Source organism: Bos javanicus, chromosome 3, assembly GCF_032452875.1.
Source record: "Bos javanicus breed banteng chromosome 3, ARS-OSU_banteng_1.0, whole genome shotgun sequence".
In the NCBI taxonomy this organism is placed as follows: Eukaryota; Metazoa; Chordata; class Mammalia; order Artiodactyla; family Bovidae; genus Bos; species Bos javanicus.
In genome coordinates, this window is record NC_083870.1 from 96,015,169 (window position 1) to 96,030,321 (window position 15,153).

General features: G+C 38.3%; 1 protein-coding gene across 4 annotated transcripts in view; it reads left to right on the plus strand.

Moving 5' to 3' along the window:
- FAF1 (Fas associated factor 1) overlaps nt 1-15,153 on the plus strand; it is a 498,425-nt gene that overhangs the window by 426,771 nt on the left and 56,501 nt on the right. For all 4 annotated transcript variants that reach the window (XM_061412021.1, XM_061412019.1, XM_061412022.1 and 1 more), the window contains 2 exons: nt 9,025-9,105; nt 10,665-10,742. In XM_061412021.1, coding sequence (XP_061268005.1) covers nt 9,025-9,105; nt 10,665-10,742 — 159 coding nt within the window. The remainder of the gene's footprint in view (nt 1-9,024; nt 9,106-10,664; nt 10,743-15,153) is intronic.

Here is a 15,153-nt window from a genome sequence, read left to right on the forward strand (position 1 = left end):
CAAAATATTTGTCTTTTTGTGTCTGGCTTCTTAGTATAATGTCTTTTAAAGCTTATCTGTATTATAGTATGTATTAGAACTTTGTTCCTTTCTATGGCTGAATAATATTCCATTGTATATATACCACATTTTGTTTATTCATTTGTCCACTGATGAGTACTTGGGTTCTTTCCACCTTGTGGCTATTGTGAATAATGCTACTATGAATATGTATTTATTGACCATTTATATATCTTCTTTAGAGAAACATCTAATTCAAATCCTTGGCCTATTTTTGGATTGGATTGTTTGCTCTTTTTGTTGTTGTTGAGTTATAGGAGTTCTGTGTGTTAAAATCTTACTAAGTATATGATTTGCAAATATTTTCTTACTTTCTGTAGATTGTCTTTCACTCTCTTTATAATGTCCTTTGATGTACAAAAGTTTTTAATTTTGATGAAATCTGACATATCTATAAAGGACAGAAATGCTTTGGACCTAACAGAAGCAGAAGATATTAAGAAGAGGTGGCAAGAATACACAGAGGAACTGTACAAAAAAGATCTTCACGACCCAGATAATCACGATGGTGTGATCACTCATCTAGAGCCAGACATCCTGGAATGAGAAGTCAAGTGGGCCTTAGAAAGCATCACTACAAACAAAGCTAGTGGAGGTGATGGGATTCCAGTTGAGCTATTTCAAATCCTGAAAGATGATGCTGTGAAAGTGCTGCACTCAATATGCCAGCAAATTTAGAAAACTCAGCAGTGGCCACAGGACTGGAAAATGTCAGTTTTCATTCCAATCCCAAAGAAAGTCAATGCCAAAGAATGCTCAAACTACCACACAATTGCACTCATCTCACACGCTAGTAAAGTAATGCTCAAAATTCTCCAAGGTAGGCTTCAGCAATACGTGAACCGCGAACTTCCAGATGTTCAAGCGGGTTTTAAAAAAGGCAGAGGAACCAGAGATCAAATTGCCAACATCCGCTGGATCATGGAAAAAACAAGAGAGTTCCAGAAAAACATCTATTTCTGCTTTATTGACTATGCCAAGGCTTTTGACTGTGTGGATCACAATAAACTGTGGAAAATTCTGAAAGAGATGGGAATACCAGACCACTTGACCTGCCTCTTGAGAAACCTATATGCAAGTCAGGAAGCAACAGTTAGAACTGGACATGTAACAACAGACTGGTTCCAAATAGGAAAAGGAGTACGTCAAGGCTGTATATTGTCACCCTGGTTATTTAACTTATATGCAGAGTACATCATGAGAAATGCTGGGCTGGAAGAAGCACAAGCTGGAATCAAGATTGCTGGGAGAAATATCAATAACCTCAGATATCTAGATGACACCACCCTTATGGCAGAAAGTGAAGAGGAACTAAAAAGCCTCTTGATGAAAGTGAAAGAGGAGAGTGAAAAAGTTGGCTTAAAGCTCAGCATTCAGAAAACAAAGATCATGGCATCTGGTCCCATCACTTCATGGCATGTAGATGGGAAAACAGTGTCAGACTTTATTTTTTTGGGCTCCAAAAAAATGGAGGTGATGACTGCAGCCATGAAATTAAAAGATGCTTACTCCTTGGAAGGAAAGTTTTGACCAACCTAGATAGCATATTGAAAAGCAGAGACATTACTTTGCCAACAAAGGTCCGTCTAGTCAAGGCTATGGTTTTTCCAGTGGTCATGTATGGATGTGAGAGTTGGACTGTGAAGAACACCGAAGAATTGATGCTTTTGAACTGTGGTGTTGGAGAAGACTTTTGAGAGTCCCTTGGACTGCAAGGAGATCCAACCAGTCCATCCTAAAGGAGATCGGTCCTGGGTGTTCATTAGAAGGACTGATGCTGAAGCTGAAACTCCATTACTTTGGCCACCTCATGTGAAGGGTTGACTCAATGGAAAAGACCCTGATGCTGGGAGGGATTGGGGGCAAGAGGAGAAGGGGACGACAGAGGATGAGATGGCTGGATGGCATCACCAACTCGATGGACATGAGTTTGGGTAAACTCCGGGAGTTGGTGATGGACAAGGAGGCCTGGCGTGCTGCAATTCATGGGGTCACAGAGTCGGAAACAACTAAACGACTGAACTGAACTGAACTGACATATCTATTTTTACTTTTTAATGCCTGAGCTTTGTGTCATACTAAAGGAATCATTGCCTAATCCAAAGCAATTAAAATTTTTACCTTTATTTTCTAAGAGTTTTATAATTTTGACTTCTTAATTTTAGATCTTTTATTCATTTTTAGTTGCTGTTTTTATATGTGGTGTAAAGTGGTAATTCAATCTCATTCTTTCCCATATGGAAATCCAGCTTCCCCAAACCATTTGTTGAGAAAACTCACCTGTCTCCATTGAATGGTCTTGGCATTCCTATATGAGAGTTTATTCCTGGGCTCTCTGTTCTGTTGCATTGATTTAGACCAGATGGTTTTGGTTACTTTAACTTTGTAGTAAGTTTTGAAAGTGTGAGTTGTCAAAATTGTTCTCCTTTTCTTTTCTTTCTTTCTTTCCTTTTTTTTTTTTTTAACTATTTAGAGTCTCTGAGTTTTCATGTGAATTTAGCATGGATTTTTTATTTCTGTAACAAATGCTGTTGAGATACACTCTGTTCCTTATAGAGATTTAAATAGTAAAGGGACAGTGTCTGTTAAGTTACACATGAAATGCCCATTTTCAATTCTCCTCATTCCTTTGGGTAGATCCAGATTTCTGACTAGACTTATTTTCCTTCTCCTTAAAGGACTTCCTTTAACTTTTATTGTAGTACATATGATAGTAGTTAATTCAGCTTCTGTATATATTTGAAAAAGTCTTCATTTCACCTTCAATTTTTAAGATATTTTTACCGGGTATAGAATTCTAAGTTAACAAGTTTTGTTGTTGCTTTCTCTCAGTGCTTTAAAGATGTTTCTTCACTGTCTTCTCATTTGCACTGTTTTAGATGAAAAGTCTGATCTCATCTTTATTTTTTTCTCTATATATATTATGTCTTTTCTCTGATAGATTTTAAGAATTTTTGTTTTAATATTAGTTTTATGCAGTTTGGTTATGATGTGCCTTGGTGTAGCTTTCTTCATTTTTATTTTGTCTCATGTTCATTTATATTCTTGGATCTGTGGCTTTATAGTTATCAAATTCAAAAAAATTTTGGCCATTATTTCTTAAAATAGTTTTTCTTACCCTATTCCCTGCACCTATTTCCACCCTCCAGTTACACTTTTGTTAGATTACCAAAAGTTATCCCATAGATAACTTTTCCAACTTGCTACCTTGCTTTGGTGCAAAATAAAATCTTCTGGTTCCAACTGGGCCTCTAGGTTACCAAGATGGATAAGCTACCTGTCAGGTTCCATATTACCTCACTCTTTACAGTGCTGATATTTAATTTCCTCTTTGTTTCTGGTACTTAGGAATTCTCCTTTGTCCTTTCTTTCTCACATGCTAAGCAATACTTTTTAACATTTTTGCTATATTTTATCTACTATTTCTAAGTATTTATATTGAAAGAATTTCACACTATCTTGGTCTATATCTCCTCAGGGACAGACCAGGATCATTTCCTTATTATCAAAGACCTACTTACTAAGGTACATTTTGACCTGGGCATTCAGAGGAACAAATAAATACCATATGTATATATGTATGTGGGTATTAGTGTATACAGTTGGTTATTATTTGAAACCAGCCTAATCACTATAGCTTGCTTCAATTTGAGAATGTGAAATTTTGCATTCGTTCTTGAGAATTAATTGATGATTACTAACTTTAAACAAGGAGGAGTAACAAGTTGCACTTAAATTCCATGTCTGGTTCATTTCCTCATTTAAGAATCATTTGATAGCTCATAAAATGTGTTCGTTGTTTTTGAAGTGAAGTGAAGTGGAGTCACTCAGTCGTATCCAACTCTTTGCGACCCCATGGACTGTAGCCCACCAGGCTCCTTGGTCCATGGGATTTTCCAGGCGTGAATACTGGAGTGGGTTGCCATTCCCTTCTCCAGGGGATCTTCCCGACCCAGAGATCGAACCCAGCTCTCCCACATTGTAAGCAGACACTTTACTGTCTAATGGACATTATTTTTGATGAGTTGTAGAGACATCTAATTCAGTGGTCACTGTTTCAGAGATATAAAACTCTACTGAGCAACCCAGAGAGCCACAGTGGAAAAAAGGTCTAGGCTTTCAGAAGGAAAAGACTGGGTTTGAATTTGAATTCTAGCACTTCTTTGCAAGTAATTATACTACTCAGAAAAAATATGCTTATGTAAAAAAAATCACTAGTCTAAAGAATACTTAGAAGTTCAAGAACTTCAGATGTAAAACTGGTGAGCACTGATAATTCCACTCATTCATCTACCAAATGTGTATCGAATGCTTGCTATGTATAAGATAGTAGCCTAGATGCTATAGAATATATAGAGTCCTTTCCCTTAGGGAATTTACAGCTCAAGTAGGGAGTAGTGCAGAGAAGGCAATGGCAACCCACTCCAGTACTCTTGCCTTGAAAGTCCCATGGACGGACAAGCCTGGTGGGCTGTAGTCCAGGGGGTCATGAAGAGTCGGACACGACTGAGCAACTTCACTTTCACTTTTCACTTTCATGCATCGGAGAAGGAAATGGCAACCCACTCCAGTGTTCCTGCCTGGAGAATCCCAGGGACGGGGGAGCCTGGTGGGCTGCCGTCTATGGGGTCACACAGAGTTGGACACGACTGAAGCGACTTAGCAGCAGCAGGAAGTAGTGAGACAGATACACAGATGAGTGTGGCACAAAGCAGCATGAGAGCAGTGACAAGTATGCTACAGGTGAAAGGCTCCAGTAGAGGTTACTGCTTAGTTCTGAGCAATCCAGCTTCTCATTTTCCTATAACAGGAAGTATTTTTATACTAAGTAGTCCAAGCCATAGATCAGGCAGCACCTGAAACCTGTTCCTAAACCGGATCATCCAGCTGTTCTACCTCCACCTAAGCAGCAGTGTATTTCTAATCACTTTGTCTGATGCATCCCCTGAGATTTAGCAAGGGGCACCTCTGCAAGGACAGTATTTGTAGGACACAGAAGTTCCAAGAGGCACAGGTTATGTAAACAAACTTATACATGAACTGTTAACCACAGTACCTGGAATTGTCCTAAAAGTTTGATCATAATATGGGCTTCCCAGGTGATTCAGTGGTAAAGAATCTCCTTGCCAGTGCAAAAGATGCGGGTTCAATCTCTGATCTGGGAAGATTCCCTGGAGAAGGAAACGGCAACCCACTCCAGTATTCTTGCCTGAAAAAACCCCATGTAGAGAGGAGCCTGGCAGGCTATAGTCCAAGGGATCGTAATGAGTCGGACACAGCTTAGCAACTGCACAACAGCAGCAACATAGGATAATGGGGGGAAAGGCTAAGCAACATTCTCTATAGCCCCAAATTGGGAATGACTGTGAGTAGGACAGTTGGAGAGGCAAGTATAAAATCTACAAGACAGGGGGAAAAAATGGATGATAGTCAATCACAAGCAACTACCAAACATGCAAGGATCTATGACCGTGATGGAATTTAGGAAAATTGACCCTGGGCCACATGCCTGAGCTGGTCCTTCTGTCTCCCTGTCTTATACTCAGGGACATCGTGAGTAAGGAAAGGAACATTGAATTACCAGGGGAGAGGAGAGGAGAATATTGCTGATTTGGATTCGAATCTGAGTTCTGCCACTAACTTAATGGTCATGTGTAAATTATTTATCCTTATGTGATTTCAGTTTCTTTTATCTGTATACTGGTCTCTTATATTTCTAAAAATATATGAAAAGCTGTTGGAATTTTGAGGGATACAGCCAATGGAACAAGATGTTTTCCAGGTGGTAAGAGTGACGTTATTTAAGAAACAAAAGGAAAATAATGCAAAACTTGAACACTGAACTTGTCACAGTAAATCAGTAGATACCCAAAATAATGATAAAGGTGGTCCATGTATAATTATCTATGTCTTCCTCTATTAAACTGTGTCCTGCTTCTGTATTCTGTATTCCTGCTTCACACTGCTAGTGTGATGCCTAAAGTAAAATTGGTGCTTAAAAAATATTTGTAAGAAAGAAAGAAGGGCAGAGAAATAGAAAGGAGAAGAGGGGAGAGGGAAGGAAGAAAGTTAGCTGGCTTAGGAAGTCCTGTCACAACAGGTGCCACATTTTATGCCATGGATCCCTGTATTTAATGACCTTTCATATCTGCAACAGTCTGTTTTAAAACAGAGCTGTTCAACTAGAATACTTCTATCCTAGACTGTATTTGTGCTCATAGAGCTTTTAGAAGATCCCTTTGTGGTGTGTACATAGTGTCGTAACAGGTCATTTCTGCCCAGCTAGTCAATTTCATTGACTCAGATGGAGCTGCTTTGTGAATGAGCTGTATCATTTTCCTCCCTAATTTTTACAGTAGACAATAAATGTTTTATGCCTGGAAAGGCAGTTCATTTATTCAACAGATGCTTGTTAAATGCCTCCCAAAAGTTAGGCATTGTGCAAAACACTTGTAATATAACGGTATGTAATATGGACAAGGTCCCTGCCTTTATGGTGCTTACAGTTGTCATGGGGGACTCTCACATTAAATAAATAATCACATGACAATACAATTGTTATAAATGTTTTTAAAGGGAAAGTACAGGATGTTACAAGAGAAATCTAAACTAATTTGCGGATGGGATCAAAAGTATGTTACAGTTAAAATTTTAAGCATCTTAAATATTTCCCTATTTGAAATATTAAAAGAGAACTCCCATAGGTTGTTGATAATATTAGGGATATCTAAATTTGGAAAGATAGACTTGTTTAGAAAGGCACAGAATCCTTAAAAATTCGATTCTTCAACTTAATAAATGACTGAAAAGGGAGACACTGTTTACCCAAGAATACACAGCTTGCTAATAGCATGGCTGGAACTTGAACACAGGTCTACTAATCTTCTCATTACCTCTCTCGGTGAAAAAATAAGATATTATACGTCAAATATAGATCAGCCATGGCCAAAAGAGCTATTAAGTGTCTACTCTGTACAAGCTTGTATATTGGGGGAGGGAGGTGTATATTGGAGGGAGGAGGTGCCTAACTCAAAGTAATGAGTTAGGCAAATGTAAATATAAACAGAAATATACAAAATATGTCTCATCAGTCTGGTTTTACCTGGTCATAGTAAAACTGTAGTATGTAGACCAAAGTGGGAAATACCCGTTGGAATCAATGAAGATATTTTTAAAGGAATATGCTTCTATTTCTTTAAAATGAAAATACTAATAGCTAAGTACTAAGTCTCCAAGTAGAAGTTTTTACAACCTAGTTTTATTCATGTGTAATAATATTACATGGCTTGTAAATTATCCTGATTACTTTGCAATCTAAGTGACTCTCAGGTTAAACATTGTTCCTGATATTTTATTGTAACATTAAATTTCCCTGGCATACTTCATCATAGAGAGTATAGCAATTAACTTCAGGACGGCAGCATCTAATTCTTTATAATTTTTTATTTGAAAGACTAGGAATCAATGAAATGTTACTATTTATACCAGAGATTGTAGAGTTAATGGGATCATTGAAACCAAACGGAGTATGAGACTTCAGGGAGAAGGCCAACCTTGAGTAGATATCACAGGGTGCACCTAAGACAGTGCTGAGCATATACTCAGCCTGAGTAAACATATATTGAATCAAGGAGACAAAAAGAAAGAATTAAGTTAAACCGTACTAAATATCCATTTTTATGGGTCAAAAGCCAGCAAATATTGATGACTTTATATGATTCAACCTATCCTGCAAAATAACCATAAAAGGAAGCTCTACTCTAATGTCAACCAATGTGGGTATTTATTAAATTTAAGTACACGTATTGATAAATATGTCCCTGCTGGCTCAGTCGGTGAAGAATCTACCTGCAATGCAGGAGACCTGGGTTTGATACCTGGGTTGGGAAGATCCCCTGGAGGAGGGCATGGCAACCCACTCCAGTATTCTTGCCTGGAGAATCCCTAAGGACAGGGGAGCCTGGTGGACTGCAGTTCATGAGGTCACAAAGAGTTGGACACGACTGAGCGAATAAGCACAGCACAGCACCTTGATATATTGGCTATACTCCAGAATTTAACAAATAAATTCTGGTAGTTGAATTAACTTAATTTCATATAACATCACAGTTTAAATGTAGGCAGATGGCATAATCACTTCTGACATTAAAAATATTCTAAAAGATCTTCAACTCAAATAACTTCTACATTATGTACACTTCATGAGTGTGAATGTTATGGGGAAATACTTTCTCTGATGGCTCAGATGGTAAAGAATCCAGCTGCAATGCAGAAGAGCTGGGTTCGATCCCTGGGTCAGGAAGATCCCTGGAGGAGGCCATGGCAACCCACTCCAGTATTCTTGCCTGGAGAATTCCATGGACAGAGAAGCCTGGTAGGCTGCAGTTCAGGGGATCACAAAGAGTCGTACATGACTGAGCGACTAAGCACAGCACAGCACAACCAAGCTTTAGCAGTGACACTTCAGCCTCTTTCTGTGCTGACCAGGGGATTACTTCCTAGTCTTTTTCTGTCCCCCAACCCTTAGGCCCAGTTCTGACAGTCTCCAAGTTTATCTTAGAAAAATCAGGAGAAAAAGAGAAAGGAACTAATCACTGAAAATGAACTAAATGTCAAGTACTTTTCTAGATATTAATAGTTTATATAATATGGTATTGAATTCTCACAACAACCCTATGAGACAAATGTTGTTTCTTTTTTATAGTTGAGGAAACTAAGACCTAGAGAACCTAAATAACTTACCCAAGGTCACACAATTTGTAAGTGGTGGCACTCAGCTTCAAACTTTTTATTTTCACTGTATACTGTGCTGTGCACCTTATTACTTGTTTATGCTGTATACTTTATAAGTGCCTTGTTAATTATAATAAATTTATACAGGGATAAGACAAGGGGATTATTGTTTTTTTCTTTAAAAAACAGTAATGTGGTAAAATGCATTGAATATTTTCCTTTCTTAATAAGGATGAACGAGAAGCCAGAGAAAATGTGAAGAGAGAACAAGATGAGGCCTATCGCCTTTCACTTGAGGCTGACAGAGCAAAGGTAGGTTTGGTCAAGGGACTTCTGGGATAAAGACATCAGTCCTAAATAGTCTTTGATTATTTAAGTGCCAGTCCTTTAATCATCTTGATCCATGAGAGGTGGCTTTGCCTTGGAGAAAGCTGGATTCAGTTAACAGAAAGAATATAATTCTGCCTCTGGTTCTTAAAGCATGGTCCATTTTGACAAGATATAGCTTTTTCAAGAATCATGAGAAATGAAGATACAAATGGGCCTAGTATTTACTTCATTTGTTCTTTAATCAGCCTATGGTGAAATTTAGCAATGTTTTAAAAACTCTTCAGGTGATTTTAATGTGCAGTCAGGGTTGAGAACCACTGGCTTATTTAGTGCTTTTGAGCACACACTTCCACAAGAGGAAAATGAATAAGCCACAGTTTCTTACCCTCGAAAGAAGGCTCACTGTGGTGGAGAGTAGATTAAGTTAAGAGCACAGATAGCTGGAACACTTGGGCAAGGATCGTAAATGTCATAAGGGAAGCCCTGAGTTCTGTAAGAGTTCAATGAACAGAATTTCCAGTGGAAAGCTTTTATGGACAGCCAAGAAGTGGGAATGTACTTGGAAGGGTTTCATAGAAGAGGCTGTTTATTCCAACCAGATAGAGAAAGAGAGATAAGAGAGGAAGTAATATATGCTAGCAGGAAGGGCAGAAAGCAGGGGTTCATGACAGAGGCTGGCTTGATATTTGGGTACAGGAGAGGTTGGTGACTGTAGCCATGAAATGAAAAGACATGTGCTCCTTGGAAGAAAAGCTGTGACAAACCTAGACAGCGTATTAAAAAACAGAGACATTACTCTGCCAACAGAGATCCGTCTAGTCAAAGCTATGGTTTTTCCAGTAGTCATGTCTGGATGTGAGAGTTGGACCATAAGGAAAGCTGAGTGCTGAAGAACTGATACTTTTGAACTGTGGTGCTGGAGAAGACTGTTGAGAGTCCTTTGGATTGCAAGGAGATCAAACCAGTCAATCCTAAAGGAAATCAGTGCTAAATATTCATTGGAAGAACTGATGCTGAAGCTCCAATACTTTGGCCACCTGATGCAAAGAACTGACTCATTAGAAAAGACCCTGATGCTGGGGAAGATTGAAGGCAGGAGGAGAAGGGGATGACAGAGGATGAGATGATTGGATGGCATCACCAATTTGATGGACATGAGTTTGAGCAAGCTCCAGGACTTGGTGATGGACAGGGAAGCCCGGCATGCTGCAGTCCGTGGGGTGGCAAAGAGTCTGACATGACCGACTGACTGAACTGAACTGAACTGAGGTAGCAGAAAAGACCAGAAAGGATGACCAGAGAAAGGCTCTAAAGGATCTTGAATGCTGCAATACCCAGAGCACCTAAACACAAGTTTAATAGGAACCTAAACATGATCCAAGACCTATGCTTTGTTGTTGCTTTAATTTCCATCTTTGTTCCAGAGAGAAACATTTTCATTACTATAGTGTACCTCTGGGCCATGCTGAGAATGGATTTTTTCTTTTTTTAAGTAGACCAGTGTTTATTGAGTGTTGAATTCCATTCTTTTTTATCAACAGAGGGAAGCTCATGAGAGAGAGATGGCAGAACAGTTTCGTTTGGAACAGATTCGAAAAGAACAAGAAGAAGAACGTGAGGTAGGGCATAATTTTTAGAAAAGTTATTAAAATGCTACGTCTATTTCCATTGCATTTGCTACTAAGGATGTTAATATGTCTTATAACTTAATTCTTTCCACTTTTCCCAGACTCATTTTAGTATGGAAAACTAACCTTTTTTTAAGAAGAATCATTCCTGATCTGTTATGTTTTTGAACTCTTAGAAAGCTTGACCTTGTACTAGATTCATGGTTTTTTATTCTTCTCAATTCCTCTCCCCTTTCCTGCCTGACAGATATTCCCATCCTTCCTAAATATTGTCTCACCCCACAAAGACTGTATTTTCTCCCCTTTTCCCAGACTTCACTATACCCACCCAGAGAAAGAGAATTACTCCTACAACATCTTGCACTGGGCCCCTAATTATGAGAAATCCATTTAGCTTAGCTGATGGTTTTTTTTCCCCCTTGAGTTCATGTCATGTCTATGATAACGTAGAGAATTTTTCATTCACTCATTTTGCAAATATTTTTTGCCTACTTAGTACATGTCTGAAATCTTTAGGAACAGGGCTATGGGTCCTCCCTTCCAGGAATTCATAGTCTTATAAAAATAAAATTACATAATATTTGTAAAAGGTATTCTAGTGATTTATCTGAAGTGCAATGGGAAAAAAAAGGAAGTGATATCAAATGACTTCCTTGGATGGCTCGCAGAAAAGGACTTTTAGAACTTTTTGCTAGACGTGAAATTAATGGCCAAATTCATTTATCAAAAAAGGAAGCAAGTGATGGAAAAGCCTGGAGGGCCCTAACTTGGGCTGAGGAAAACTCCATTAGTCTTCATTCTTTGTCAGAGGATGCTGCCTCATAACTTATTCAGCAGATTTTTAAAAATTGATATATAGTTGATTTTACAACATAGTGTTAGTTTCAGGTGTACAGAGAAATGATTCAGATACACACACACACACACATGTATTTTTTTTTCAAATTCTGTTCCATTATAGATAATTACAAGGTTTTGACTATAGTTCCCTATGATATACAATAAATTATTTTTGTTTATTTTTTATATAGTAGTGTGTTAATCCCACACTCCTATTTTATCCCTTTCCCCTTCTTTCCTTTTTGATAACCATAATATTGGTCTTTCTTAGTCTGACTTACTTCACAAGAGTATGGTAATCTCTTGGTCCATCCATGTTGCCACATATGGCAATATTTCATTCTTTTTTATGGCTGAGTAATATTCCATAGTGTATAGGTAGCACATCTTCTTTATCCATTGATCTGTTGATGGACACTTAGGTTGCTTCCATGTCTTGGCTTTTGTAAACAGGGCTGCTGTTTATACCTCAGTGTAAACACACTGAGGTGTATGTATCTTTTCAAACTAGAGCTTTTAATCCTTTCTGGATATATGCCCAGGGGTAGGATTGCTGGATCATGTGGTAGCTCTCCTTTTAGTTTTTAAAGAAACCTCCATATTGTTCTCCATAGTGAATACACCAATTTACATTTCCACCAACAGTGTAGGAGGGTTCCCTTGTCTCTACACCCTCTCCAGCATCAACAAATGATTTTTGAATAAGAATTATGCTTAGCACTGAAAGAGAAACAAAGGCTAGAAAGACATTTTCTGCCTGCAAGAAGAGATTACATGTTGTAGGGAAGTTGCAACATGTCTACAATTAACAGCAGATCAAGGAAAAAGGTGCTAAATAACATGAGAGAAATAAAAGCAAAATACTTATGAGTTTAGGGGCAAAGTAAAAATCTTTCACAGCTTTTGAAATCAGACAACACTATAGAAGAGGTGATATTTGAGGTAGGTCTTGAGAAATGCGTAAGATTTCACCGTTTGGAAATCAGAGTTTATTCATGTTCAAACACTTATTGAGTGCCTATCACATATGTGCAAGATACTATACCTGACAAACTCTAGTCTTTGTACATGCTGAAGACTCTCAATAATGGAAGGTAGAAATAACTTTGTTGAACATCTTCTGTGTCAAGTACTCTGCCAGCTGCTTTACCTGTGTTTACTTATTGACCATTAAAACAAGCTATAAGGTTAGAGATTTCTCTTCACATGTGAGAAAACTGAAGCTCATTGAGAAGTCACACATAGAAATGGGAACAGCTGAGACTCTCACTTAGGTCTTTATGACTGTGTACCAAGCTCATGCTCTTTTGCTTACTCCATTCCAGTACAAGGCCATTTTTCATTGTGTATGACCATAGGAATCATGTGTGTAGAGTTTCATAAAAGTTTGGATAAGAGATTTGTCACTATACTTTTAGGCTATTTCAAGAAATACAGTGTTTTTAAAAAGTATTTATTTATTTGGCTGCAAAGGGTCTTAATTCCAGCATCTTTAGTTGTGGCATGCAGGATCTAGTTTCCTTACCAGGGATTGAACCCAAGCCCCCTGCATTGAGGGCTTCACAGGTGGCACACTGGTAAAGAATCTGCCTGCCAGGTGGGAGACCTGGGTTCAAACCCTGGGTCCAGAAAATGCCCTGGAGTAGGAAATGGCAGCCCACTCCAGTATTCTTGCCTGGAAAATTCCATGGACAAAGGAGCCTGGCAGGCAACAGTCCGTGGAGTCGTGTCAGACACAACTGAGTGACTAAGCACACCCCTGCGTTGAAAATATGGAGTCTTAGCCACTGGACTACAAAGGAAGTCCCAAGAAATATAGTTTTAAAATATTAGAACTTTTACTTTTATGCTCTTTCACAAATGTGCTTGCTTCCTCTCTAATAGTATATTTTCAACATATATTTGCTAGATGCCAAGTGTACACAATTAACTGCCTGTTTTAGACCTAGAAAGTGAAAGTGAGTCACTCAGTCATGTCCGACTCTTTGCAACCCCATGGACTATGGAATTCTCTAGGCCAGAATACTAGAGTGGGTAGCTTTTCCCATCTCCAAGGGATCTTGAGCTTGGTAGCATATGTACTTTCTTCTGATGATTTACCTTATTTACCCTTCGCTAAAATTTTCTCTCTTTCCAATGTTGGTAAAGCTTGTCCTCTCATAGAAAACCCCATAAATATCCTTTAGCATACTTCAGTGGAAGTGTGTACCAGCTGTAAACATGTGTAAGGACAGGACGCAGGGGGAGAAAGGATAAGTCATACTTTGCAGTTAGTCATTACTTGAACTTGTCCTTTGGTGTACTCCCAAAAACAACTTCAGGTAATGCTGAACTATCCTTTCCCTCAGAGAGCTGCATTAATGGCTTTTATAAATCCCACCACTGAGAAACTCTTTATCTTCTGCTTATCTTAGTTTGGACTTCCCTGGTGGCTCAGGGATAAAGTATCTGCCTCCAGCGCAGGATACTCAGGAAACACGGATTCGATCCCTGGATCAGGAAGATAACCCCTGGAGGAGGAAATAGCAACCCACTCCAGTATTCTTGCCAGGAAAATCCTGTGGACAGAAGAGCCTGATGGGCTACAGTCCATGGAGTTGCAAAGAGTCATAGACACAACTGAGCACGAGCACCTATCTCAATTTAATTCAGTGCTATCCAGACTCAGTTCCTAGTTTTTCATGGAGCACCAGTTAACATATTTCAGCACACTAGTGTATAATAAATGTCTCTTTGGGAAAAGCTGGTATTTTGAAACCTCTGAAAAAACTGAGACCCAGGGAGATTATCCAGTTTGCTTATGGTCACTAAACTGGTTGGACACATAATCTGGACTAGAAACCGAGTCACCTGACTTTTCACAGTAACACTGCATCCCTTTCTAACCAGAAAACCTAAGCTATGTAATTGTAGAGAAACAAGAATGGTTTTATTATTTTCATTATCTCTAAGTATTACAACATTCTTTAGAAAAATGAAGTACTGAATAGTTAGATCACCTTGGTTACAGGAAAATTCCTTCAGAATTGGCTTTATTTTGCTATGGTAAGTCCTGAAGTAAAATCAGTAAAATCTAGGAATGCATTTGATCTGGTCCTTGGCCATGATAAGGTGAAAGTCTGTAAGACTATTCTGAAGGGGAAAAAAAAAGAAATGACAAGAAAAATTTGTGCTGTCTTCCTAATTTATATATCTACTTACTCTTTCCAAAATGAATTTCAAATAACTGACATAAATACATGCAATTTGATTCAAATGGATTAAAAGCAAAAGAAAAGATGAAGAAATCAAGACAAGGTAAATTAAGGAAGATAAAGCCAAAGATAAGATTAATATGTTGACAACAGATAATCCAGCAGAGACACCAAATGCATATGACTGAGTTCTGTACATTTGCCACAGAATTTGTTATTTGCTTCTCTTGGGCTAAAGGAAAATATGATTGTTTACAGGTGTTACTCTGTCTATAATATCAGATAAAAGCTGATGTTACAGTCCCTCAGAAGGTGCCTAGATTTTTCAAGCACAAAGACCATAGAGCAATGTTCCATATGGTTCCTGT